Raw genomic sequence first — 22,033 nt, forward strand, 5'->3', positions numbered from 1 at the left:
ATTAGCCCAAGATCACAAATATGGTAAACTGTGGAACTTAAGATTTGAACCTAAAGCCAACATGTTGCCTTGTGAGATTATAGCTACTTTAAGATCTTTATTTACTTCAGTGCTGAACAAGCATCCAACGTTAGTAATTCCAGTTCTGTTTTAGGTACAGCTAGAACCAACTTTTCTTAAATTTAGCACGCAGAGTCCAATTTTTAGGTCGAACACAATTGGTCTGGTAGAAGCCCATCCACTGCCTAACTAATTCATTCATCCTATTTGATAAGGATGATCTTAGGTCATTCACAACTTAAGCAACCAATTACTTTTAAATGGGCTTCCACAGGCCACATCTAAAGCTGAATACCCTTTCATTGCACGTAGTGTTACAGCGAAGGTCCTGGGGATTAATTTTTATTATTTAAATAAGAGAGGATCATAAAATTAGCACCCTTCTAATATAGTTCTCATCTTGATTATTGCTATTTAACTGGTGAGATTTTTTCTTCAGGCTGAGTGAACACTATAATTATTATCGCTTTGCACTGTAAAGGTTGCATCTTGAAAAATCAACACTTTTTTTCCCTTTCAATGAATACATCAACTTCAAAATCAACAAAAACATTGAAGATGCAGGCAATTTTGCTAGACCCACAAATCAGGGTGTCCTTGATCAACCAGAATGCATAACACATAATCTTAAATGTAAGATGTTAACTGATCCTATAACCAGGTCTGTTTTTCAAGTACCGAATGTTTCCAGGTCAACTTTCTGTTTATGAATCCTTAGAGTCAAAATGACAGTAGGTTTGCACAAACAACACTTCTGAGTGTCTTCTGACAGTATCACTGTGGATATGCACTGAACTGCTTAGTGTGACCAACAGTAAAAGGTCAAATACTATTCTTTTGACCTTTTAAAATAGTATTCTTCTACTATTTTACAATATGTGTAGATAAGCCTGTAAGCTGGGAGGTATAGATAATTTCTGAATATGGCAAAAGCAAACAAACAAAAACAACACAGAAAAGTAAGTTGATCAAAATAAATGCATTTGTGAAATATTATATGAATTATGTATTTTGTGTATTTCATATATATTTGTGTATATATAGAATAAAAGCTTATATGGTGTCTTCTATGTGCCAGACATACAGTTGTTGCCCAGGCATCCTCGGGGTATTAGTTCTAGGATCTGTTCCCACCCATGGATACCAAAATCCCAATGCTCAAGTCCTTATTTAAAATGGCATAGTAGTTTATTACTCACTGTTCATTACTTACATATTTTATATAAACATACACAAGTGACCCTAAGGGACGGGAACATTATTATCCAGGTTTTAAACAGGAGGAAACTGAGGCACAATGATCTTAAGTTGCTTATACAAAGCCACACACCTAGTAAATAGAGATTTCAACTCAAGCATCCTAGGTCCAATGCCTTGCTCTTATGTAGTACACTGCCCTTGGTCCCCTGAAAGGATCCCATGTTTATATTACATGGCTTTAGTGTCTATAGCATTAATACTATAAAACAGCATGAATAGACATAAAAATGTTGTACCAGACAGAATGTCAAATATAATGTTCAATTAATTTCTGCACAATATTAGGAATTATTTCTGGCCAAATTATACAATGCCCAAAGAGAAATAGTGTTCCAAACCAAAATTTAAAAATTCTCTTTTGAGAGCTTCATTATTTTGTTAATCAAACATTCAGGATTCCTGAAGCTGAAGGCTTATGTATACACAGGAGTTAACCATACCTCTCTACAACTCAAAGTATGAGCATGATTTTCATAGAGTAATAGGGAACTTAAAGGACTGTCTACTCCACCCGTGCTTTCCATATATGTTATTTTGTACATTGTTATAAATTAGAAGAAATCCATAAACAGTAAGAAACTTTTGGATGTTTTCCATTTTTCCTTTAATTTATTATATTATACAAACATAAATTTATGTATGTATACATGCAAATGGAAAAAATACTTATGTTTTTTATTCACTTGTCTAGTCTTAGCATTTCAAGGAATGACGGGTTAACACATTCTGCTCAGATGCGTGTAAGAGAAAATGCTACAAGGTGAGTTGGTTCTGACATTCACTATCTATGAGACTTTGGGAATCTCACTAAACCTGTATGACGTTGTCTGCTCTGCCTACATCCCAGGACCACTGCGAGGTACAAATGAAACGTGGGTGTGAAAATGATCTATGAATTCTAAATTGCTAAACAAATAGAGATTAGTATTATCACAAATATTGTTTTTAAATTTCATTCTATAGCACCTAGCATAATGCCTGGCACTATGAATATTTGTTGGCAAAACTTACTTTTCATTATGGAAAAAAAAAAGCAATGGTAGGAACTCAACCAAAAGAGCAAGCTTCGATTTACCAAAATAAAGAAGCGAAATCTTAAGATTCTTAAGCTATTATCTATTTAACTACGTAATTAATATGAAAATAAGAGTATTATTTTTCTGATTTCACAATCTGCATTTGAACCTTTATCTCCTATGGGTGCAATTATTGAAAATTCACTTTAGGGGTTTAGAAGACATCTTAATACCAGTCTTAACAAAAATAGGTTTTATATATTTAGAGAGATAGGGAGAGAGAGGTTTACTGATCAGAATTTCAAAAAAAAAATTTAAGAAAAGTGAGAACGATATGTTAAATAAAATACAGTTAAAGACTTTTTTTTCTTTGCAGTACGCGGGCCTCTCACTGTTGTGGCCTCTCCCGTGGCGGAGCACAGGCTCCGGACGCGCAGGCTCAGCGGCCATGGCTCACGGGCCCAGCCGCTCTGCGGCACGTGGGATCTTCCCGGCCCGGGGCACGAACCCGTGTCCCCTACATCGGCAGACGGACTCTCATCCACTGCGCCACCAGGGAAGCCCTAAAGACATTTTTATACGTGGATCTGCTTCTGTGTACATCACACACACACATTAAACTCATACGACTACCTCTCAATATACACAAGAGGATTGGGCTATACATTCCATAAGCACATTCTCCAAACCTTCAGAAACTGCCATTTAAAGGCTAAGGGCCTAATTTCCACTTTGATCAATGAAACAGTTTTATCACAAGATGGGATGCCTGAAGTTTATTGATTAGCTGATAACCTTCTAATGCACCAGCCTTTAATCTGCAATAAAACAGTGAACGAACGTAGAGCTTTCAGAAAGGAAAATAAGGTTTGATTACCCTAGAAGAAAACAAGAACGTGGAGAGACTGAGGAAGGCAAAAACATTCAGAAAAAAGGGAGCAATGACATCCAGTTACTTGGCTTTCCCTGCAGCCCTGTCAGTTGAGACAACTGAGTCACCTGACATTCTAGCCCCAGTGCCATGGACTAGAGAATCAAATCAAATCAATGTAATAAGGCTGTTGTGTCCATGAGGATGGAGGAAAACCACCTCAAACAGCAGTAAGAGTTCACTTCACAGCATGACCTCCATTTCAAAGGAAAAGCTAACACTATTGAAAGGTTTGCTTCAATATTATCCATACATCTTGATAAGAAAGAGCCACTTTTAACCGAGTCCAGTTGCCTTGAGAGTATTTGACAGAACTTTTCCTGGCAACTCTATAGCTGGAAGACAATCTAAGAAGAGCGTATTATGGTTTAGGATTAAATGTCAGTGTTGAGAAGTTCAGAGGGAAAAGTGGACAGAGCAGGGTATATATTTCTTTCTGATCAAAATGTATCCAGAATTTTGTAGCAGTTTATAGATGTTGATCATACTTAATGTGAAAAACCTAAATAATAGTAAACTAAGAATTAAATACAGACACACTAAAATTGGTAAAGCAGATAAACAAAAGCCTACCATAAAGACGTATTGAATTAAACTCATTCCTTTATCTGAAAAATACACATTTGTGCTAATAAGGTTGCAGAGTTTAAAAGTACCTTCTTGAATGAGAAAATGGTTGAGAAAAATATTTTTTATTCCAGGGTTACAAACAGAGAATTTGATAAAGAAAAGGCCACATATAAGTGACAGTGTCTAGGTTCATAGAATTTTTATTTGCTGTTTTACCTACACACAAGTGAGAGCATATACTCTTTTTAAAATCAGAGACAGCCCAAAAATATTTCTGGATTTCAGTTTTTCACCTTTAACATAAGAATGGTGATATCACTAATCTATAATGTCTCTTCAAGCTGCAGCTTTGGGATTTTCATGAATATTTACTACTATTTTGGCAATTCCATGGACACTACGACTGTGACTAGTACTCTTACTAATTCTGCTGCTGCTAACTACTACTACTGTCATAATTACCCAAACTATTCTCCTCCCTCCACCTCCTGCGAGGAAAATATGCCAGGTCTGAAACATTTCTGAAGTCAAAACCTGCACATAAACATGAAAATATATAGTGTTGTCATAAACCTCTCAAATGTTGGAAAAGTAAGATAAAATATTTGAGGAAGAGGAAAAAAAGCACTGTAGCCTAGATAAGGATTGGCAATAGTCCCCAAATACCAAGTCCTCCCATCTTGCTTTCCTGTAGGTAATTAGCTCATATCAGTTCACAGAATATCTTTCTTGGGACAAACGCCCGGCTCTCTTGGTCTCTGTCAATTTATCACACCTTGATAAGAAGAATTTTCAAACAATATTGATGTCTCATATGAAGAACATTCTTTTTTAACAATGTAGGTTTTTTCCCAAGGGTAATAACAGTTTTGAAATCTTTACAAGTGGGCTAAGGAAGGGCTCTCAGGGAAGGAAGATTTCCACAGAGAAAGAAAGTATGAGCTGGGGTCTGACCTCTGTAATATCAGTCATCACATGCTTTACCTACTGAATTATTTTACATCCTAGGTTTCTCTCTGTATAAAACTGGAACAATACCAAGTTATGTCAGAGTATTCGTGCTAAATAGAGATTACTGAGAAATGTGAGATATGAGTCTTAAATAATATTTATCAGAGACCCCTAATCTGATAACTGAGACTTGGCTCTAATGTTACACAAATGCAGACAGCTTTCCATTATCCTTCAAATAAAAATGAAACATGGAAAATAAAAGAAGATATCTGCGTTAGATTTCAAACAACTTAAGCCACCTGTGCATGAATATGTTTTTAGAAAGAGTCTAAGTACCCAAGAAGCTATTCAGTCATTTCAATACTCATTCAATCGCCACAACATGTGAATCATACAAGGATGAGTAGGACATGATCCATCCTCTACAAGCCAATTGAAATAGTGTTTAAATTGAGATGCACACAAAGCATTTATGGGCACACAGAAGTCATTAATTCGAACATAATTAAGGAATAAATGACATATGAACGGAATCTTAAAGAACGAGTATGATCTCAAAATGTAGAGGTTAATACACTGTATATAGTAATATACAATGTATAGTATTCGGTTGGCCAGAAAGTTCATTCGGCATTTTCCGTATGATGTTACACGAACTTCCTGGCCAACCCAATATTAACATGAGAGTACATAATTTTTAAAAAGCTGTAAAATATTCTTCTTAGTCAACCATCACAGGAATTTAGGCTTAGGCTAAAGAGGTATGAACACAGAGAGTCATCCACTGGGAAATCCAGTGGCTACACATTTAAGCAGAGTGCTTTCTGTGGAAATAAACATAAAATTTGAAAAAAACACCTAAGTACATTTTCTTCAGAACATAACAGATCAGAGTCTGAACAGACAATGACTATGAATACACACTGATCCTGATACAATTTCACATCCCTCCACATGGGATGAATAAGACTTTATCAGTTACATGCAATAAGAACGAAAGCTTCACGAGAGCAGAGGTATTTTTCTGGTTTGCCCACCACTGTATCAGCAATGCCTAGAACAAAGCACGGCATATAATAGGCTCAAAACACATTCGCTGAATGAATAAACTTTCAGTGTCTTATAAACTTACTTAGCATCCTTAATATACAACTGTATAGACGTATGTATCAGTAAATAAGTTAAATTAAAATCTCATAAGTAAAATAAAAATGTTTATACTACGAAGATATATTATTCATATTTTAAATAATAAAAATGAAGATAATGGATATGGCTCACGCTTGTAAGCATACATAAGCACTCCAATTTTGCAAACAGAAATATGAATATAATATTTCCCTATAAAACATAAAGGAACAATCACAATTCAAACCTCTTCCATGGCATCTAAAAATCGCTCTTAAAAGCACTGTAAATTCAACAACTAGGAGTAATTATGAAACAAACCTGAACGGTTTAACAATGTAGTATCTATGGCAAAATGAACTTTGCTAACCTTAGATTTAAATAAGATTTAAAGATGGCATACAAAATCATTAGCACACAAAAGTAGTTTTTCTTAAACTTTAATCAGACATTATATAAGTAGGATTTTTAGCCACTCCTGATAAATTGCCGATAAATACGTTCTTGGGTTCACAAAAGCCTCAGCTAATGCCAAAGCAAAGTAGTGCTTGTTGGGACACAATTCATTAGATTTAAAAAAGCAACCACATCAAACCAACCATTTTTACTTAGTGAGACACAGCACAAACTCTCATTAGGAGAAAATTCATTAACAGACAGAAGCAAATAAGCACTGTGCATATTAAGTAGACGTTTAATGTTATAAAAGGGAAAAAATGGAAAAAACAGAACGATATAAATAAAACCCCATAAGAACACTAAACATACAATTATGACATAAAGATTCTCATGTACTAGTTTAGCTCAGATTACCTCTTCATCGGTCCTTTATATCTGATTTCATGAAATTTACATACATTTGGTGGCCCCCAAACGTACTCATTTTCATGACTGCTTTGGCTTTATTTGCAAATACTAATAAATGTTGTTTTTGCTTTTTTAATTCATCAATATATATATACGCATCTGTGTATATATTAAAAATACTAGAACAAAGAACATAACTTTGGTTCTGCAAATACTTTTCCACCTTCATCCCTTACCTAAATTTTCCAATAAATACTATTTGGCTTTCAGACTAATAAATCCAGTTACTGCATAACGATATACTTATTTAATATTGAGTAACGTTCAACCAAAGGCACAGATCACTTTTCTCAAAATAATTTGTTACTAATTATAGGCAGGCTAAGTAGAAAGCATTTGTTAACGTACTCCCTTTGAGCATGTTTCTGAAGTTAATTTCTAGGATAATTTGTTATACTGAAGGCAAAATTAAAGAACGATAAAGAAAATAGGAAACAAAAAGCTAAAATCTTGGGTTGAGATACGTTTAGCTTTCAGCTATAAGGAAACAACAAACTCCAATTTTTTTTGGAAGGTGGGGTTGTTTTCCTTTGTCTTTTGGTTTTCACTTTGGCACTGAGTCTGAACTATCTACCTTATGAAGAATAAACCGGTAGAACCAAAATTTGTGAAAGGGATCTCTCTCCTAGAGCAGATCTTAATAAAATTGATCCAACTGTTTACTTATAAGTACATAGTAATTTATGGTAATTGCTATTTATACATTTCCCCATTATGTTTTTTCTAAAGTCCACTTTCAAATTCAAGCAAGCATTTACCATATTTAGATGTTACCCTTCCTTTTTTCCCTTGAGCGTGGAAAAAGAGTCACAATCACAACGTGGCCTGGGTCTGAGAGATTATTTCTTTGTCATTTTACGGATAAGTAAATAAAGATCAAGAAACAGGCCCAAGGTGTATTATTTAGATTTTCTTTCTTGTCTAAAACTTTGTGGATTCCTGGGAGGTTATCTAAAATGAAAATTATTGCAAGATGCAGCTTATTTTTCACTGGGTTTCTATTTTGGTTTGAAAAATACATTCCTTGTGAAACAGTCAAGCACCAAATTAAATTTTTTTTTGCTGAAAATGTGGTTGCTGGACTCAAAACTGGCATAGATAGGGCAGATGTGCACTCCCAAAGGAAGAGCAGACTATCTAATAACAAGAATCCCTAATGAATGTACTTGGAAAAGGATGGGGCCCCCAATGCTTGGTTCTCTCTAACCAGATTGGGAAAATTCACAATTTACTAGGTAGCCTTCTAAAGTAGAATTGATTGAAGGATGACCGGGATCTACAATCAGCCATGACTTTCTTATAGCTAAAGGTAAGAGAAAATAAGTAGAAAATAGTCTTTGCAATTGGAAAACACAAATAACTCAAGTAAAAATGATAAAAATGAAGAAACCACTTCAACAGTATCATTTGTATATAGATTCAATTCCCTAGTATATTTCAACAAGATGACAATATATTACTTAATAACATCTTCAGAAACTGTATCTATTACATAATGAATTGTGTATGAACAGCCAAGTCCATCTTACAACTTAACTGCAAAAAATTGATGCTGCTATCTTTAGTCTACAAATAAGTAAATAACAGGATAGTAAAATTTCTAACGTTGTGCTCCTTGGAAGGCCTGCATCAGAATCACCTAACAGCTCGTTAGAAATTACAGGGCCCAATTCCAGACCTAAACGGTCAAACTCTCACAGATAGGGACCATAAACCTGCATTTGAATAAGCTTCCCAAATAATTCATATTCACACTCAAGTGTGAATAAGTTTACTGGACTCATGTAAAATTACATAGCTGATGACTTTCAGGAAAATAATTTAAACTTACCCAAAGTGATTATCTATCTGAACAGGACAACAAAAAAACCCTAAAACTGATAAATCAATAAGTTGCAGTACAATTACATTATTTAGTATGTGAGCCAACTACAAAGGAAAAAAAAAAATGGTTGCCTCTAGAGAAGAGAACTGTGAAAAATGGGGAATGATCTTACTTGTGTTTTCCACTCTATCAATATATTGCTTTGATAAAATATTTAAACTGTAAAAAAAAAAAAACCAAGAAAAAAACCCCAAAGCAACAAACAGACCAAAAACAACAAAAACCATACACAAAGGAATCAACCTTCAAGGGCTGGCAATGGCTGAGATCATACACATACGTATGATCGCAGGTGAGAAAGGCAGAAGACACTTCATCCTTGAAATGGATAGTTTAAGTCTGATGACGGTGACATGCTTAAATTTACCTCCAAAAATGTTTAAAAAGAAGACAAAACACAGTAACAAACTCACTTCCTCAAATCTCAGAAACGGAATTCCTCTGTGAATGTGTGCTCACCTTCTGGTAAAAGCAGTTAGAGAAATAAAAGACAAAATCTTCCTGACCAGTCACATCCAAAACATGAATCAGGTAAGAAAGGTTTCAAAATTAGTAACGAAAAGTAAATTTTATAAAGTACTCACTGTCTGTGTAGAAAGGAACAGAATGCAGGAAGGTAGCTTAGTAGAAAGGAAGAAAATTAAGAAACACAAACACTAAGTGGAACTTTCCAACCCAGGACAAACGCATGTTAATATAAAAGGAATTATTCAGTCAGGGTCTGCATAGACCTAACTTCAGCTTTTTTCAGAAGCAGATTTGTAACATGAATCTGTTAAGGTATTTTTTTTCTCCACTTCACTGCAAAAAGCACCCCAAGTGCTGTTTTTTTGTAAAAAAATTCCTACGAAGATGAAGTGCAGCTAGGACTTTCATTTACATAGACAACGTATCACCCGTGTAATAATGGCTTTAAACAGTTGAGTCCGCACACACTGGTTTGTCTTATTTTCAGAATGGGTCACTAGTATTGTGTTACAAACTTCAGTTAAAGTAGAGAAATTTGCAAACTTTTTATATTTACTTTCATAAATATATCAGAGAAGAGTCAAGGTTATTATTCCTTTAATGACATCATTCTAATTGATTTGCATTCCAGTGTTCTTTCTCGGGTGTGAAAGAAAGGTGTAGAGTTACAAGGATCTATCCTACTGGGAATTTTGCATAACCCTGGCTAAACCCCTGGGAATGTTCTGGGAGAACATAAAATGTAAATGTGAATATCATCTATCATGTGAATCACTGTAGAGGAAACATGGAAGGGAACTAATGTAATCAAATGGAAACCAACAAGTTAGAAAAATAGTAACACACAACTTTGTAAATGAAGAAAATGAGGGGTGGTAGATTTTAAAAGACTAGTGGTATAACTAAATTTAAAGTATATGACTTAAAATATAAGATTATTGATGTATTGAATTTAAAACACATGGTTTACAAAAATTCAGTCTATACACAAATTTGTATCTACTTTGGAAAGATAAGGCTCATCTATTATTCTAAACACTCTTTTAATTCTCTTTTCTGAAGAGATATAATTCTACTTCCTCTGGACTAAAGTGTATCCTAAAGTTATTCTATCTTTTTCCACAGTGTCTGAATTCTGAAAAGATTCATTTCTAAGAAACAGTTTGTTTGAGCCACATAATTGTTTTTCTTAACCTCCATTCAATTCCTAGGATGGGCTTGTATGATGTTTTTGTTTGTTCTCATTTGTTTTTAATGTCTATACATGCTTCAAACGTCAGCATCCTTCAAAGGTTACCAAACTATAGCATGACATCATTAAGATTCCAGGTTTCCAACAGAAAAACTTTATAAATAAAAATAAGAGATGCTCAGGAAAATTTTTAGGCAATACCCCAGTGTTATGGTTTAATTTCATTTTTCAGATTTTTTGAATGCTCTGTTCACTACTCTTCTACGTATGCTTATACACGTGACACTCGAATGTATGTTCTGTAATACAGTGCTGGGCAGAAACTTGCCATTCATTCTCCTAACCTACATTTACCAAAGGGCTAAAGCAATAAAAGCAAAAACAGAAGCATTTTATTCGATTGAGGTATGTAAGGAAATCTGATTATTCCCATTGGAAAAAAATAGCCCCATAGAAGTTATAGACGGGCCACACAGAGGGGATGGAGTTTCCTTCTGTTCCTAGAGATAGGATCCCTCTGCCCCACTAAGCTTTTCCAGACAGACAAGTATCAAACATTTGCAAAGGGCATTTAGGAGACAAGATGGCCTTTCAATTCCAATATTTGATAACCTTCTCCATCCAGAAATGCTCTTTAGAGTCTAATCCATATGCCCTATTCCTCTATTTAAATTATTTCCCTCTTTCTCCATCCTCAGTGAAGATTGAAATTAGCTGGTCACCATCATCCGAACAATAGTCCTTTAAGTCAGTGAAACTTAAAATAAATCACATCTCCACTTTCTTCTTATTAGACTATTTCAGATTTATTTTTACGTGTGTTTATAGGTTTCCCTTTATAATTAGGTGTTTTATTCATAAGTCCTAGAGCCATATTTGTTAAACTGTAAATACTCACTCATTGAAGTAAAATAAAATTTCAGCATTCTGAAAGTGCTTGGCTAAATTAATTCATGGTTTTAGCATGTTTTTCCAGAAGGATACTATATATAATGCTTTAAGGCATGATCAGATGTTTCTACCTTAAGAAGGGAATTAGGACTTCGAAAATACTTAGGAGAAAATCAGCACTAAGAAGCTGATCATGGTTATGACAACAATTTTACTTATGGTGCTTCTGAAACACGCCAGGCATACTGACTATGACATGCTCCTAATCCTCAAGAAGTTCACAGTCTTACTGACATGGATCTACAATATTATAATAAACAGAAGATACAAGATGGTATAGAGTCTAACTCTGCAGGGTAAGGATGCAAAGAAAGGTCAAGAAAGACCTCAGTGCGGTGAACTCGCAGCTGAGTCTGGAGTTGGAGGTACACCAGACTGCAAAGCAAAACTTAAAAAAATGTAAAGCAAAATGAACACGTGCAAAGCTCACTCTGTTTGGGGGACTGAAAAATTAGAAAGGCTCAAGTTTAGAGAATGGAGAGACACAGGTTGCTGGGATAGCAAGAGTTAAAACTGAAAAGATAGCCAAGGCCCAGGTTATAGAACAATGTTCTGTACAGCTAAAGAATTAGGACTTTGTCCTGAAAGAAGTTTAAAGAGAAAATTAACAAGGTCACATGGCTGTGTGTTAATATCATTGCAGAGAGCGGACTGGAAGGAGGGAAACCCGAAGGCAAGAACACCAACAGAAAGGCTGATTCACAAGTTCCGTGGAGGCAGAAAGTGGGTGTGAACTAAGGCAGTGAAATATTAGAAATGGAGTCGAAGCCATGAAATTAAGATACTTCTGAGACGTAGAATTAACAACTTGGTACGCAAAGGGAGGCTAATGGTAAAGAACTGGGACGGACTGAAGATAAATTAAAGGTTTTCAGCTTGGATTGATGATGCCATCAACTTAGAAGGGCAACAGAAGTTGAAGAGAGATGCTGGGCAGAAAAAAAGTAAAGATTTCACCATTGGCCTTACTGAGAGTGTACTGTCACTGGAGAATCACATTGAAAACTGGGGGTGCTACGTAAATGGTGTTTTATGCTGATGCTCAGCTGAGGGCGGAGGGGGTGAGTGCAGAGGTGCTGCGTTTTTCTAATTTGCACCAGGACCTCAGTGGTGGATCGGGGCACCAGATGTTCAGTAGACGGGGACAGACTGGAGACCTGCACTAGAGAAAACGACGTAGGAGACATAGCTCAACAGAAGCACGCTAACCACAGTAGCTGATAGCCACATGTGTTCACATACATTTAAAGTCATAAAAAATAAATAAATTAAAAATTAATTTCTTCAGTCCCATTAGCCACAGTTCAAGTGCTCAATGAGGAATGTGGTTAGTGGCTCCTATACTGAATGGTACAGACGTAGATTATTCCCATCATCGCAGAAAGTTCTGTGGGACTGTGCTGGCATGGCATAAGAAAAAGAAGAGGAAAGGTCTGGGGACAGAACCCTGGGAAAGACAGAGAAAGCAGATGAGTGACTTGAGAAGGAGTAATCAAAGGAATAAAGAAAGAAAGAAAAAATCATATGCTGTGAACCTAGAGAAGTGAGTTCAAGGAGACGAATTAATCAAGAATACGAAAAAACAAAAAGACGGCAAATAAGAAAAGGAATAAAAATTACCTTTAGGCATTTGGTAGAGTATTAAAATCATTACCAATTTCTTCAGATATAAAATGACTCCATGAGACTAACTCTCCCACTCAGATGACAGGTTTAGTTTTTAGAAAGAACTCCAGTGCCTCACAGGAAGGGACATGTGGAAATGTGACCATTCTCTTCCCACACTTCACCGAAGAAAGGGAGACCTTGCCTAGCTGTCATCCTTAGCCATCATCCTTCCGGGAATTTCTAAGAGTCTCTAATTAAGGTCTAAACCTTAGCTGAACAGGTTTCTTGAAGTCCTATGTCTAATAAATATATCAAACAGTACAGAAAATTCTCTTCTCAGATCAAAAATCAAGCTGATACAACAGCAGTTACCAGGTGCTGGGGGCAGGGTAAGTGGGGAGTTAGTTTTTAGTAAGTACAGACTTTCAGTAGGGATGATAAGAAAGTTCTGGAAATGGATGGTGTTGGTGTTTGCACAACAACATGACTGCCATTGAACTGCACACTTAAAAATGATTCAAATGATAAATTTTCTGTAATATATATTTTACCACAAATGAAAAAAAATTGTAATGACGCCGAACTAAAATAGGTAACACGGGAGAGAATCTGGAAGAAACCTCTTACGACCCTTGACACCTGGGAAATGTAAGATAGCAAACATAAAAGCTGAAAACATTGCACACGAACATCTGTTACTCAAAGTAACGTAGGTATTTGTGTTAGATTTATGATATTAGGTGTGAAAATATGGGTTTGATAAGTTGTAAGGTATTAAGCATCTGTTGTTGCTGTTGCTACTGCCTCCTGTGAAACCGTCAATGGCCTGGAAAAATGAAACAAGTTGGAGCTTTAATTGGTGCTAAAAGAACAAAAATGTATTAGGTCAGTTTTATAATCAGGATGGCATTTATACCCTTATCTTTACTATTCACACCTCAGGTCAATAGCTGCAGTTTGCTGGGCAAACCATAAATATCGGAAGCAAACCCCGAGGCAACCATGTTGATACAGGCAAAATGCTCATTCTTTGATTAGAGGAGGGGAGAACCCCTGAATCACTCCTCTCGCATGCTATGACAAGCCCTGGAGCAAGGCTCGGGGAAAGAAACACAGAAGGGATCCTAAGAGAAGCCAATGGCTACTTGCATTTGTGTGACTGCAACCGGGAAGCAGATAATGAGGCTAAAAATTAAATCCAAGCAGGTGAAAGTTCATGAGTGTAAAATAATACAATAAGCCAGAGGATGTGTGGTCTAAGATTTTTATGTTATACAATAAATCTCATGAGGATTTGAACTACTGACCGTCTCCCATCAGCACACACACTTTTCCTGCTGGACATACTGAAAAGCTGGAAGTAAACACCCGCATGTTCATGGATCACACCCTGTTTCTTCTCCAAGGATATAAACGAAATAGAGAACAGGACCCTCTTTTAATCCAATCAGTTTTCCTAAGCTCTTTTCAGATCCTACAGGGGTTCTACTGAGGTCACAACCTGACAAATACAATCACCTCATGACTGTAAGGTAAAAAGGCACGGGCACAATGCAAGAAAAGACACTGGAAGTGGAGACCAACCAAAGAGAAAGGATAAAAGCAGGAAACAAAGACAAAGAAAAGTTCAAGAGATGAGTCATAGTATACTTACAACTTTCAGCCTGATAGTCTGGCACAAACTGCTCATCATTGTCAGGTACCTGAGCTGAAGAAAAAACAAGAAAACAAAATTAAGAGAGAAACTGCCAAGGCATAAAGAATGTCAAGTAAGATCTCTCATGGAAGAGCTTTTTAGACTGAGACCAAACCTATGATTATTTGCCAATGAGCTCATATTTAAAATGGCATTGACAGCAATATTGGGGAGGAGAAATAGAAGCCATCATCAGTGTCACCCAGAAAACACGTATGTCAGAAATAAAATGGTGGAAGTTGTAGTCCCTCTGAATTTCACCTGCCACGTGGAAATAAAAGAAACATGCAAAATAAAAGAAGCTACAGGAATTCCATTAGATGCAGTGGGGTTTTTTTTGTTTTCTGTTTTTGCAAGAATGGAGTAAGAAGTATTTCAATTCACCTACTGCCGGTGCTTAAGCGGCTCATTTAAATTAACCACACAATTCTTCCAAATGATGTGTAATTACTACACATATCCCCTCTGCTTTTTAGAAATATCTGCTTTTGATATGTTCGGTCTACTGCCAATTAGACTACCATAATTAAAAATGTTTGCCCTAAATTTGGCCAAAATATGTGACGAAGTTTTTTACATGAAAAGATTATCATTGACTTTGGTCATATATAATAAAATATTATATCTCAATGATTATGGTCACAATAATAAAAATAATAAATAATAAAACAAACTCCATCTTTTCATGCAAAATATTTTCCAGGTGACTATTTAGTACTAACAAAAGAATATCACTATTTCATCAGTCCTAATGTCAAATGACTACCCTATTTTTAGTAAAGGAAAAAAATTCTGAAGAGCAAGAACTTAATGCATTCGGCAATCAAAACACAAGTATATTTTTCACTTCTAGAATATTTTCATCACAGTTAATTTAGGTGTCAAAATAACCTATTCCAAATTGACATATTAAAAAAATGAGTTTTCATCTGCACACACAAATATGCACACTTACAGACATACAAGCTACATAAAAGCTGGGTTTATAATGAGTTATAATCCTAATTAACTTTAGCTATAACCTGATTAGTTAGTATTACTTTACTAGTATTATCTAAGAGTGAAACTTTTTATCCAATCAAGTCATACTAAAACAGATGTCAATTAATTTTTTTAAAAGTGCCTATTCTGTATGGGGAATTCTTATTAACATAATCAGTCTTTGTTGAAAAAGCTTTGTGTTGGTAATTAAGAAAAAAATTCATATAAAAAGAAATTCTACATTTTAAAAATTCTGTATAAAAAAGGAACACAACATACATAGAATTAAAATGTCTGTTGTGTCAGCTTATTTAATAGGATTTAAAAAACCAAATATTTGGTTGAATAAAATTTATGTTATATTATTAAGAGCGGAACAAACGATAATCTTGCCTATTACCAAGACATATGCAGTTTGACATTCAATTATTTTCTAACAACTTTCTTCTGTACACCAATACTTTATTGAAGACAAATTCCATCCTCTGCCACTTAAGAAAACCAAACAAATTAAGCGCTTTTTTCCAAATTAGAACTGATACCTATTTGATCAGCCTGTACTGGAGGAAGAGGTACTTTTTTCTTCCGATTCCACTAATTCCTGATACCAAGGTTAACTAAAGGCCAACAACCTTCAAATCATTGTTCCATGTTATGCTGTGTAAACTGTGTAACATTATTTAACCTCTTTGAACTCCATTTTACTCATCAGTTTAATAGTGATAATATAGGTTTTTCATGAGGATTAAATGGAATAGTCTAAACACAACGCCAGACACAATATCAGATACTCAAGAAACGTTACTTATATTCTTCTTTCCAAACCTCCACCACCCATCCCTTTTTTTCAATTCACACACGAAGTACTACTCAAATCATTACAATGCAAGTTTAATATCTTTACTTCTAATGAATTATATTGGAGACGGATAAAAATCGCAGCTAAAATTTGTACATTAGCATTCTCTTAGCTATAAACATTCTTTTGACAGTACAGTAAACCTGATTTTTCTCAAAGACTCACAAATTATAAGTGGAGGAGTAACCATCAAAATAAGTCTTTTCACCAAAAAAATTACAAAAAGTGTTTTTAATATCTATTTAATAAATAACAGCAGGCAGACAGAATCAAATCCTACACATTTTTCCCACCATATCCACAGGTTTTGGTTTTCCTTTGAAATTAACAGCTAAACTCAGATAACTACTGAGATGCAAAATTATCAACCACAGCAATTACTATGCTTTTAAAAAGCCAACATTTACAAGAATCTAATAAAAACATAATATCCCTTTACAGGAATAGTTAAAAATAGTGGGTGAGTAACAAAAACGTATTTGTAACAGAATATGCTGGTATGACTGTCCCAAAGGCCAGACTTTTTTTTTCTTACTATCAGAAGACAAAGTTGCAATTCAATGATATATATCACTGCAAGAAAGGCGTAAAAATCGCTGATGGATAAGCAGCGTATGTTGGGAGATGGGAGCTGGGGAGGGAAAACTTCAGGAGGAGAAGAAACCAGAAGTTATACCTCACAAATACAGAAAATAGCTACATACCAACAATTTTGTAAAAAGAATAAGAACTGCTATTTCTGTTCTAACTCCTTAACATACTGAATAAATACTTCACACTTATGCCTGAACATATTCCAGAATTTTAACAAAAAACATATGACTCACATTTTCACAGAAGCTAATCTTAAGAAACTGAATAGACCAAATGAAGCAGCATGCTACTTAAATGGACAAAAGCTGAAGTCTACCTCTAACTTCAAGTTAGAGTCAAAGGAAAGCAGCTAACGAAAAACACAAGTTGGATCTGGGCAAGGAAAATATGACAAAGTATTGCCACACTCGTATCGTACATTTCCTTTTTTTCCTCCATTCACGGGGAATTCTGTGAAGTAGCAAACTACAGCTTCCTGAAAATTTGCGGCAAGCCATACCAACTCCAAAGTGGAAAATTAACAATAGAGGCCAACCTAAAAATAAATTAGTTTTTTCACTGCTATCTATAATAAACTATGCTTGGAATAATCACCTTTGGGGAATGAAAATGTTTCCCCACACTCTGTAATTAAAGAGGAAGGGGAAAGAGTAAGAAAGGAGAAGAGAAAGTATATACCAAAAGACCAATAAAAGGCTTTCAAGAAGATGAAGCATGTGGATTTTACTGGTAATAGCTGGAGCGCTTCTATCAGTTCATCACACATTAATAGACAAGTTGCCATCAAGTCTCAGGACTTCGCCTTTATAAGGGAAGTATTTGCACTCTCAGCTATTTACCTACATTATTATCCAAAGTTGTTTCTCCTCTCTCCCTCTCTCTCTCTCTCTCTCTCTCTCTCTCTCTCTCTCTCTCTCTCTCTCTCGTTCTACTACATCGCAATACATATTATGAGAAAGAAACCCATGAAAATATTAATCACAATCTTGATGTCACAGAATCACTAACCCTTATTTTGAATTTTAATATACTTTCTTAACTAACATTTCTTGGGCGGGGCTGGGGTGGGGAGTGCACAATGTCTTTTGTGCTTATTTTAAACCTTCAAATAAAGTAATAATCATTACTTAAGGAAAGGTGAGTGTTGAAATATTTTCCAAGTTTGGCTGCAAACAAGTAAAAACCCCCTTTTTCTTACAAACTAGGCGCCTGTCAGGTTTTCTTTTAAAGCTAGGGAAAAAGTGGAAAAATTACAACTGAAACAAATGTCAAGTTGAAAAGGGGTTAATATTTAATTAAAACCAGTTCTATCCACTGTAACAATGACCTGGAGCCAAACAAGGCGGAAGATGTATGAGTCATTCTTTCTGCCCGTGAATGAGACAGCTGATCTCCTCAGCAATTCCTCCAGACAAGCAGGCAGAGCTGGAGTTCCGCCTCCATTCACAAAAACACAGTCCAGCATGAGCCATGGGGCCCAACCGCAATCTTTTCATGTCACACCCTTCCAGAGAGCTAAAGCAAGTCAACTTGAACTTGCAGTATAAACATACCAGTTTTATTGCTCTGTCTCAAATACAGCTCAAATCCATTAAGGTACACGTTTAAATAAATGACAAAGTTAAATCCATATATATATTTACATATGTTTAACCCATCCTGCTTTATACGGTAATTTGTCACAGAAACTTAAATGTATAAAACTAAGAAGGAAAAAAGAAAAGAGGTAAAGATAGACGGATGGATGGATGGATGGATGGATGGATGGATGGATGGGTGGATGGAAGGAAGGAAGGAAAGAAGGAAGGGGGAAAAAAAGCCAAACCATTAAAGAAATACCTTATTTTTCTTGCTTATTATTCAAATGCTCTTTTTATCTTAAGATTATAATAGTTTATTGCTGAACTTAGTAGCATTTCACTCTCACAGGGTTAAGAAACAAGTTTCTCTAAAGAAATTTAAATTTTCTTTTAAATAAAAGTAAAACAACAAGAAAATCAACCTTCACACAGTCATATTTTGTTTAATCCTAAAATGAAGCTTCAGGCCATGGAAGAAAATAATCATGAGGCCGCTAAGCCTGGTTTTATACCACATCGCTTTTAACATTAAAATGATTGTACCAATGTATAAACATTAATTAATGCAGAAATATAAATACACTGAAACAGATGAAAAAAGAGGGGGCATTTTCCCCATGACAAAAACATCTTTAATATTGATAAAGGCATTCTTTCTGTATGCTCTAAAAGAAAGAAAACAGTAAGTTTTAGTTGTCTTTAGTCTCAAATCAACTTCAATTTCCTAACTAACCTATAGAGAAACTTGAAAACTTAAGCGTAGCTCAGAGCTGTTGTTATTATCCATATATTTTCTCTAATGCTACTGAGGTCTGACTTCTATTATTATTATCATTATTATTATTTTAATTACAATGTTGTGCACAGATCAAAGGAAATAAAGTTATATTATGAAATTCAAGAAATTATACATTTTCTGTAACTGAATTAGAAAAGTTCAGCAATATTTCATTAACATGTATTAGGACCCTCTGGAAAACCGATATCTAGGCTACATCAAATCCGAATTCTATTTTTAACAAATTTTTCTATTTTGCAAATAGACCCTAGATGAAAATGCATTTATATACTTCCAATAAATGTTGAGAAACAGAATACATCTACTCTACCTGCTACCCTTTAATGAAGTCCAAACAAGAAGTCTTTGTTTCATAGTTTAGAGTATTTCCTGGTACAAGAAAAAGATGGAGAGTAGCTCCCCCCTCCCCCCATACAATGACTCTTGCTCAACTCTAAGAAATAGTATGGACTTCTGTAATTTAATGCCTAACTCTCAATTCCTTTTTTATTTAAACCACACAAAATAATGTAGTCTTTAAAGCTTTTTCTCCTTACTGCCTCACATTTAAAAAAAAATCGTGAGTACATACCCAATTTATGTTCCGTTTCAAAAAGAAACAGTCTAGTTTTTAAAAAATAAAAATGAGTACATTATGACTACTGTGTATTATGGGTGGCATTATGTATATTGAGTAACAAGAGCACATATTATTTGATGAAATTCATAATAAATGATTTTGATTATAAATTTAGTATCAGCCACTAAAGTGAACTGAGGAGATAGAATGACATCTCTACTTTTCAGCAAACCTGACTATTAATAGAAGGTCACATAAAACAAAAGGAAAAAAGCTTATCGGCATGAGGGCACGAGGTAATAATAATCTTTAGTGTAGAAAGGTTATTCTTGGAGGCACAACTTTGACTAAAGTGTCCTGGCAGCATGAAACTTGACTTACCACACAACTGAAAAACATTCTACCCTGATGGCAGCGAATCACTATCGACAATTTTCCTTAATATTACTGATGAAAAGAAACCTCAAGGACATCTAGACCAACATCAAAAATAACACTCAAAAGTTGCTATGTATTTATATTAGATACATATGAAATGTATTATTTTTCTTTAAGTTGTGTTAAAGGTAAACTTTAACAAGCAACTTTAAAAGAACGTGATCCTCTTTTAACTCAATTTTACATCCTTCAACTTCTGTCCCCCCCACACAAAAGGTTCCATTTTAACTATGAATTTCTAGGACGCCCTTCCTTAAAGCACCACTTAAAAAAACAGGACGTTACCAGGATGTTGATAGAATTGATATTTGAACTCATTATTTCATGGGATCAAATAATTGGAATTGCCTTTCTGTCAAGTGGCAATCCAATTCAAAAGTCAAAGAATCAATAAATAAAGAATTGTACACAGTAAAATGACAATATAAACTGGCTATGGCAAAATTTAAAATAAGCACATTCTTCACTTTTTTAACTGCTACTCTGGTCACTGAAAACATTACCTTTTCAATTTTCTTCAGAATAAGATGTGATTATTTTAAATTGTGGTGTATATGTTAAAAAACCTTAAAATTGCAGTGTTAGTACTTCAGAACTGATACTAATATAAAGTTATATTCTTCAAAAACATATTTTTGATCCCTGTTTAGAAATTTGGGGGAAGAATGGAAGCATATTTTTTGGAGAGGACTTTAGTGAATTGAAAATGTAACCGGTTCCAACCCCACCCTCAAATAAGTCCTACCTTATCTATCCAAATTTTTCCTTGGACATAAAACACATTTCATAATCCATAATAATTTACCTCTGACCAATCCATGTTACACTTCGGGTCTACCTTATAAAAATTTTTACAGGAAAAAAATAAATTAAACCTGAAACAATATTATTTCCCAAGTATTTAGGGACTGTGATAATTTTTTAAAAATTCATATGACACATTACAAGTACCTTGACTCTCCTGCCTAGTAACATTTTTAGACCTGTTTAACTTCCCCGTGGGATTCTTATGGGAGAAACTTGGTTAATTGCCAATGGTCTTTTTAAAAAGGGTCAAGATGACTTAAAATTCCATGGTCCCTTTCTTGGCGATAAAGAATTATGAAAAGAAATATGTGAACCGTTTATAGTCTGCCAGTTTGGCAATGTTTTAATTTCTGGATGACCAGAAGAACATAAATGAACAGATCTAGCTACAAATAAACTAGTATAATTTTGAGATCTCTTCTTAGCTAATATTGTTCAAGATGTGGGATAAGTTAACATGCTAATGCAAATAACATAATTATATAAAATTGCTAAAAATAAATGTGCAGTCCATTAACAGATAATTTTAAAAACCCACCTCTCTTCTTACTCTTAGATTTTTAAAAATAAAGTTAATGTTATGCTTATACCATGACAGGATACATTAACGTAAAGTATTCTGAACAAATGTTTAAATTATCCTCAAATGCAATCTTACTCATGGTTTGTAAATAGGAGCCCACCTGGGTATTCAATAAAACACTCCGAGGATTAATTCCTGAACTTATTTAAGCTTATAAATTCTTTTCTAAGTAAAAGTCCATGTTCTTTCAAATACATCAATCATTTTCTAGGTTTATTTTATATAAAGCTAAATCTTCAGATCTGAT

General features: G+C 34.7%; 1 protein-coding gene across 2 annotated transcripts in view; it reads right to left on the reverse strand.

The window, feature by feature from the left end:
- Window positions 1-22,033, reverse strand: part of ETV1 (ETS variant transcription factor 1) — a 94,510-nt gene that overhangs the window by 66,121 nt on the left and 6,356 nt on the right. For both annotated transcript variants that reach the window (XM_060156123.1, XM_060156122.1), the window contains exon 5: window positions 14,545-14,598. In XM_060156123.1, the coding sequence (XP_060012106.1) occupies window positions 14,545-14,598 (54 nt within the window). The remainder of the gene's footprint in view (window positions 1-14,544; window positions 14,599-22,033) is intronic.

The sequence above is a fragment of the Lagenorhynchus albirostris genome, chromosome 8, assembly GCF_949774975.1.
Source record: "Lagenorhynchus albirostris chromosome 8, mLagAlb1.1, whole genome shotgun sequence".
Taxonomy (NCBI): domain Eukaryota; kingdom Metazoa; phylum Chordata; class Mammalia; order Artiodactyla; family Delphinidae; genus Lagenorhynchus; species Lagenorhynchus albirostris.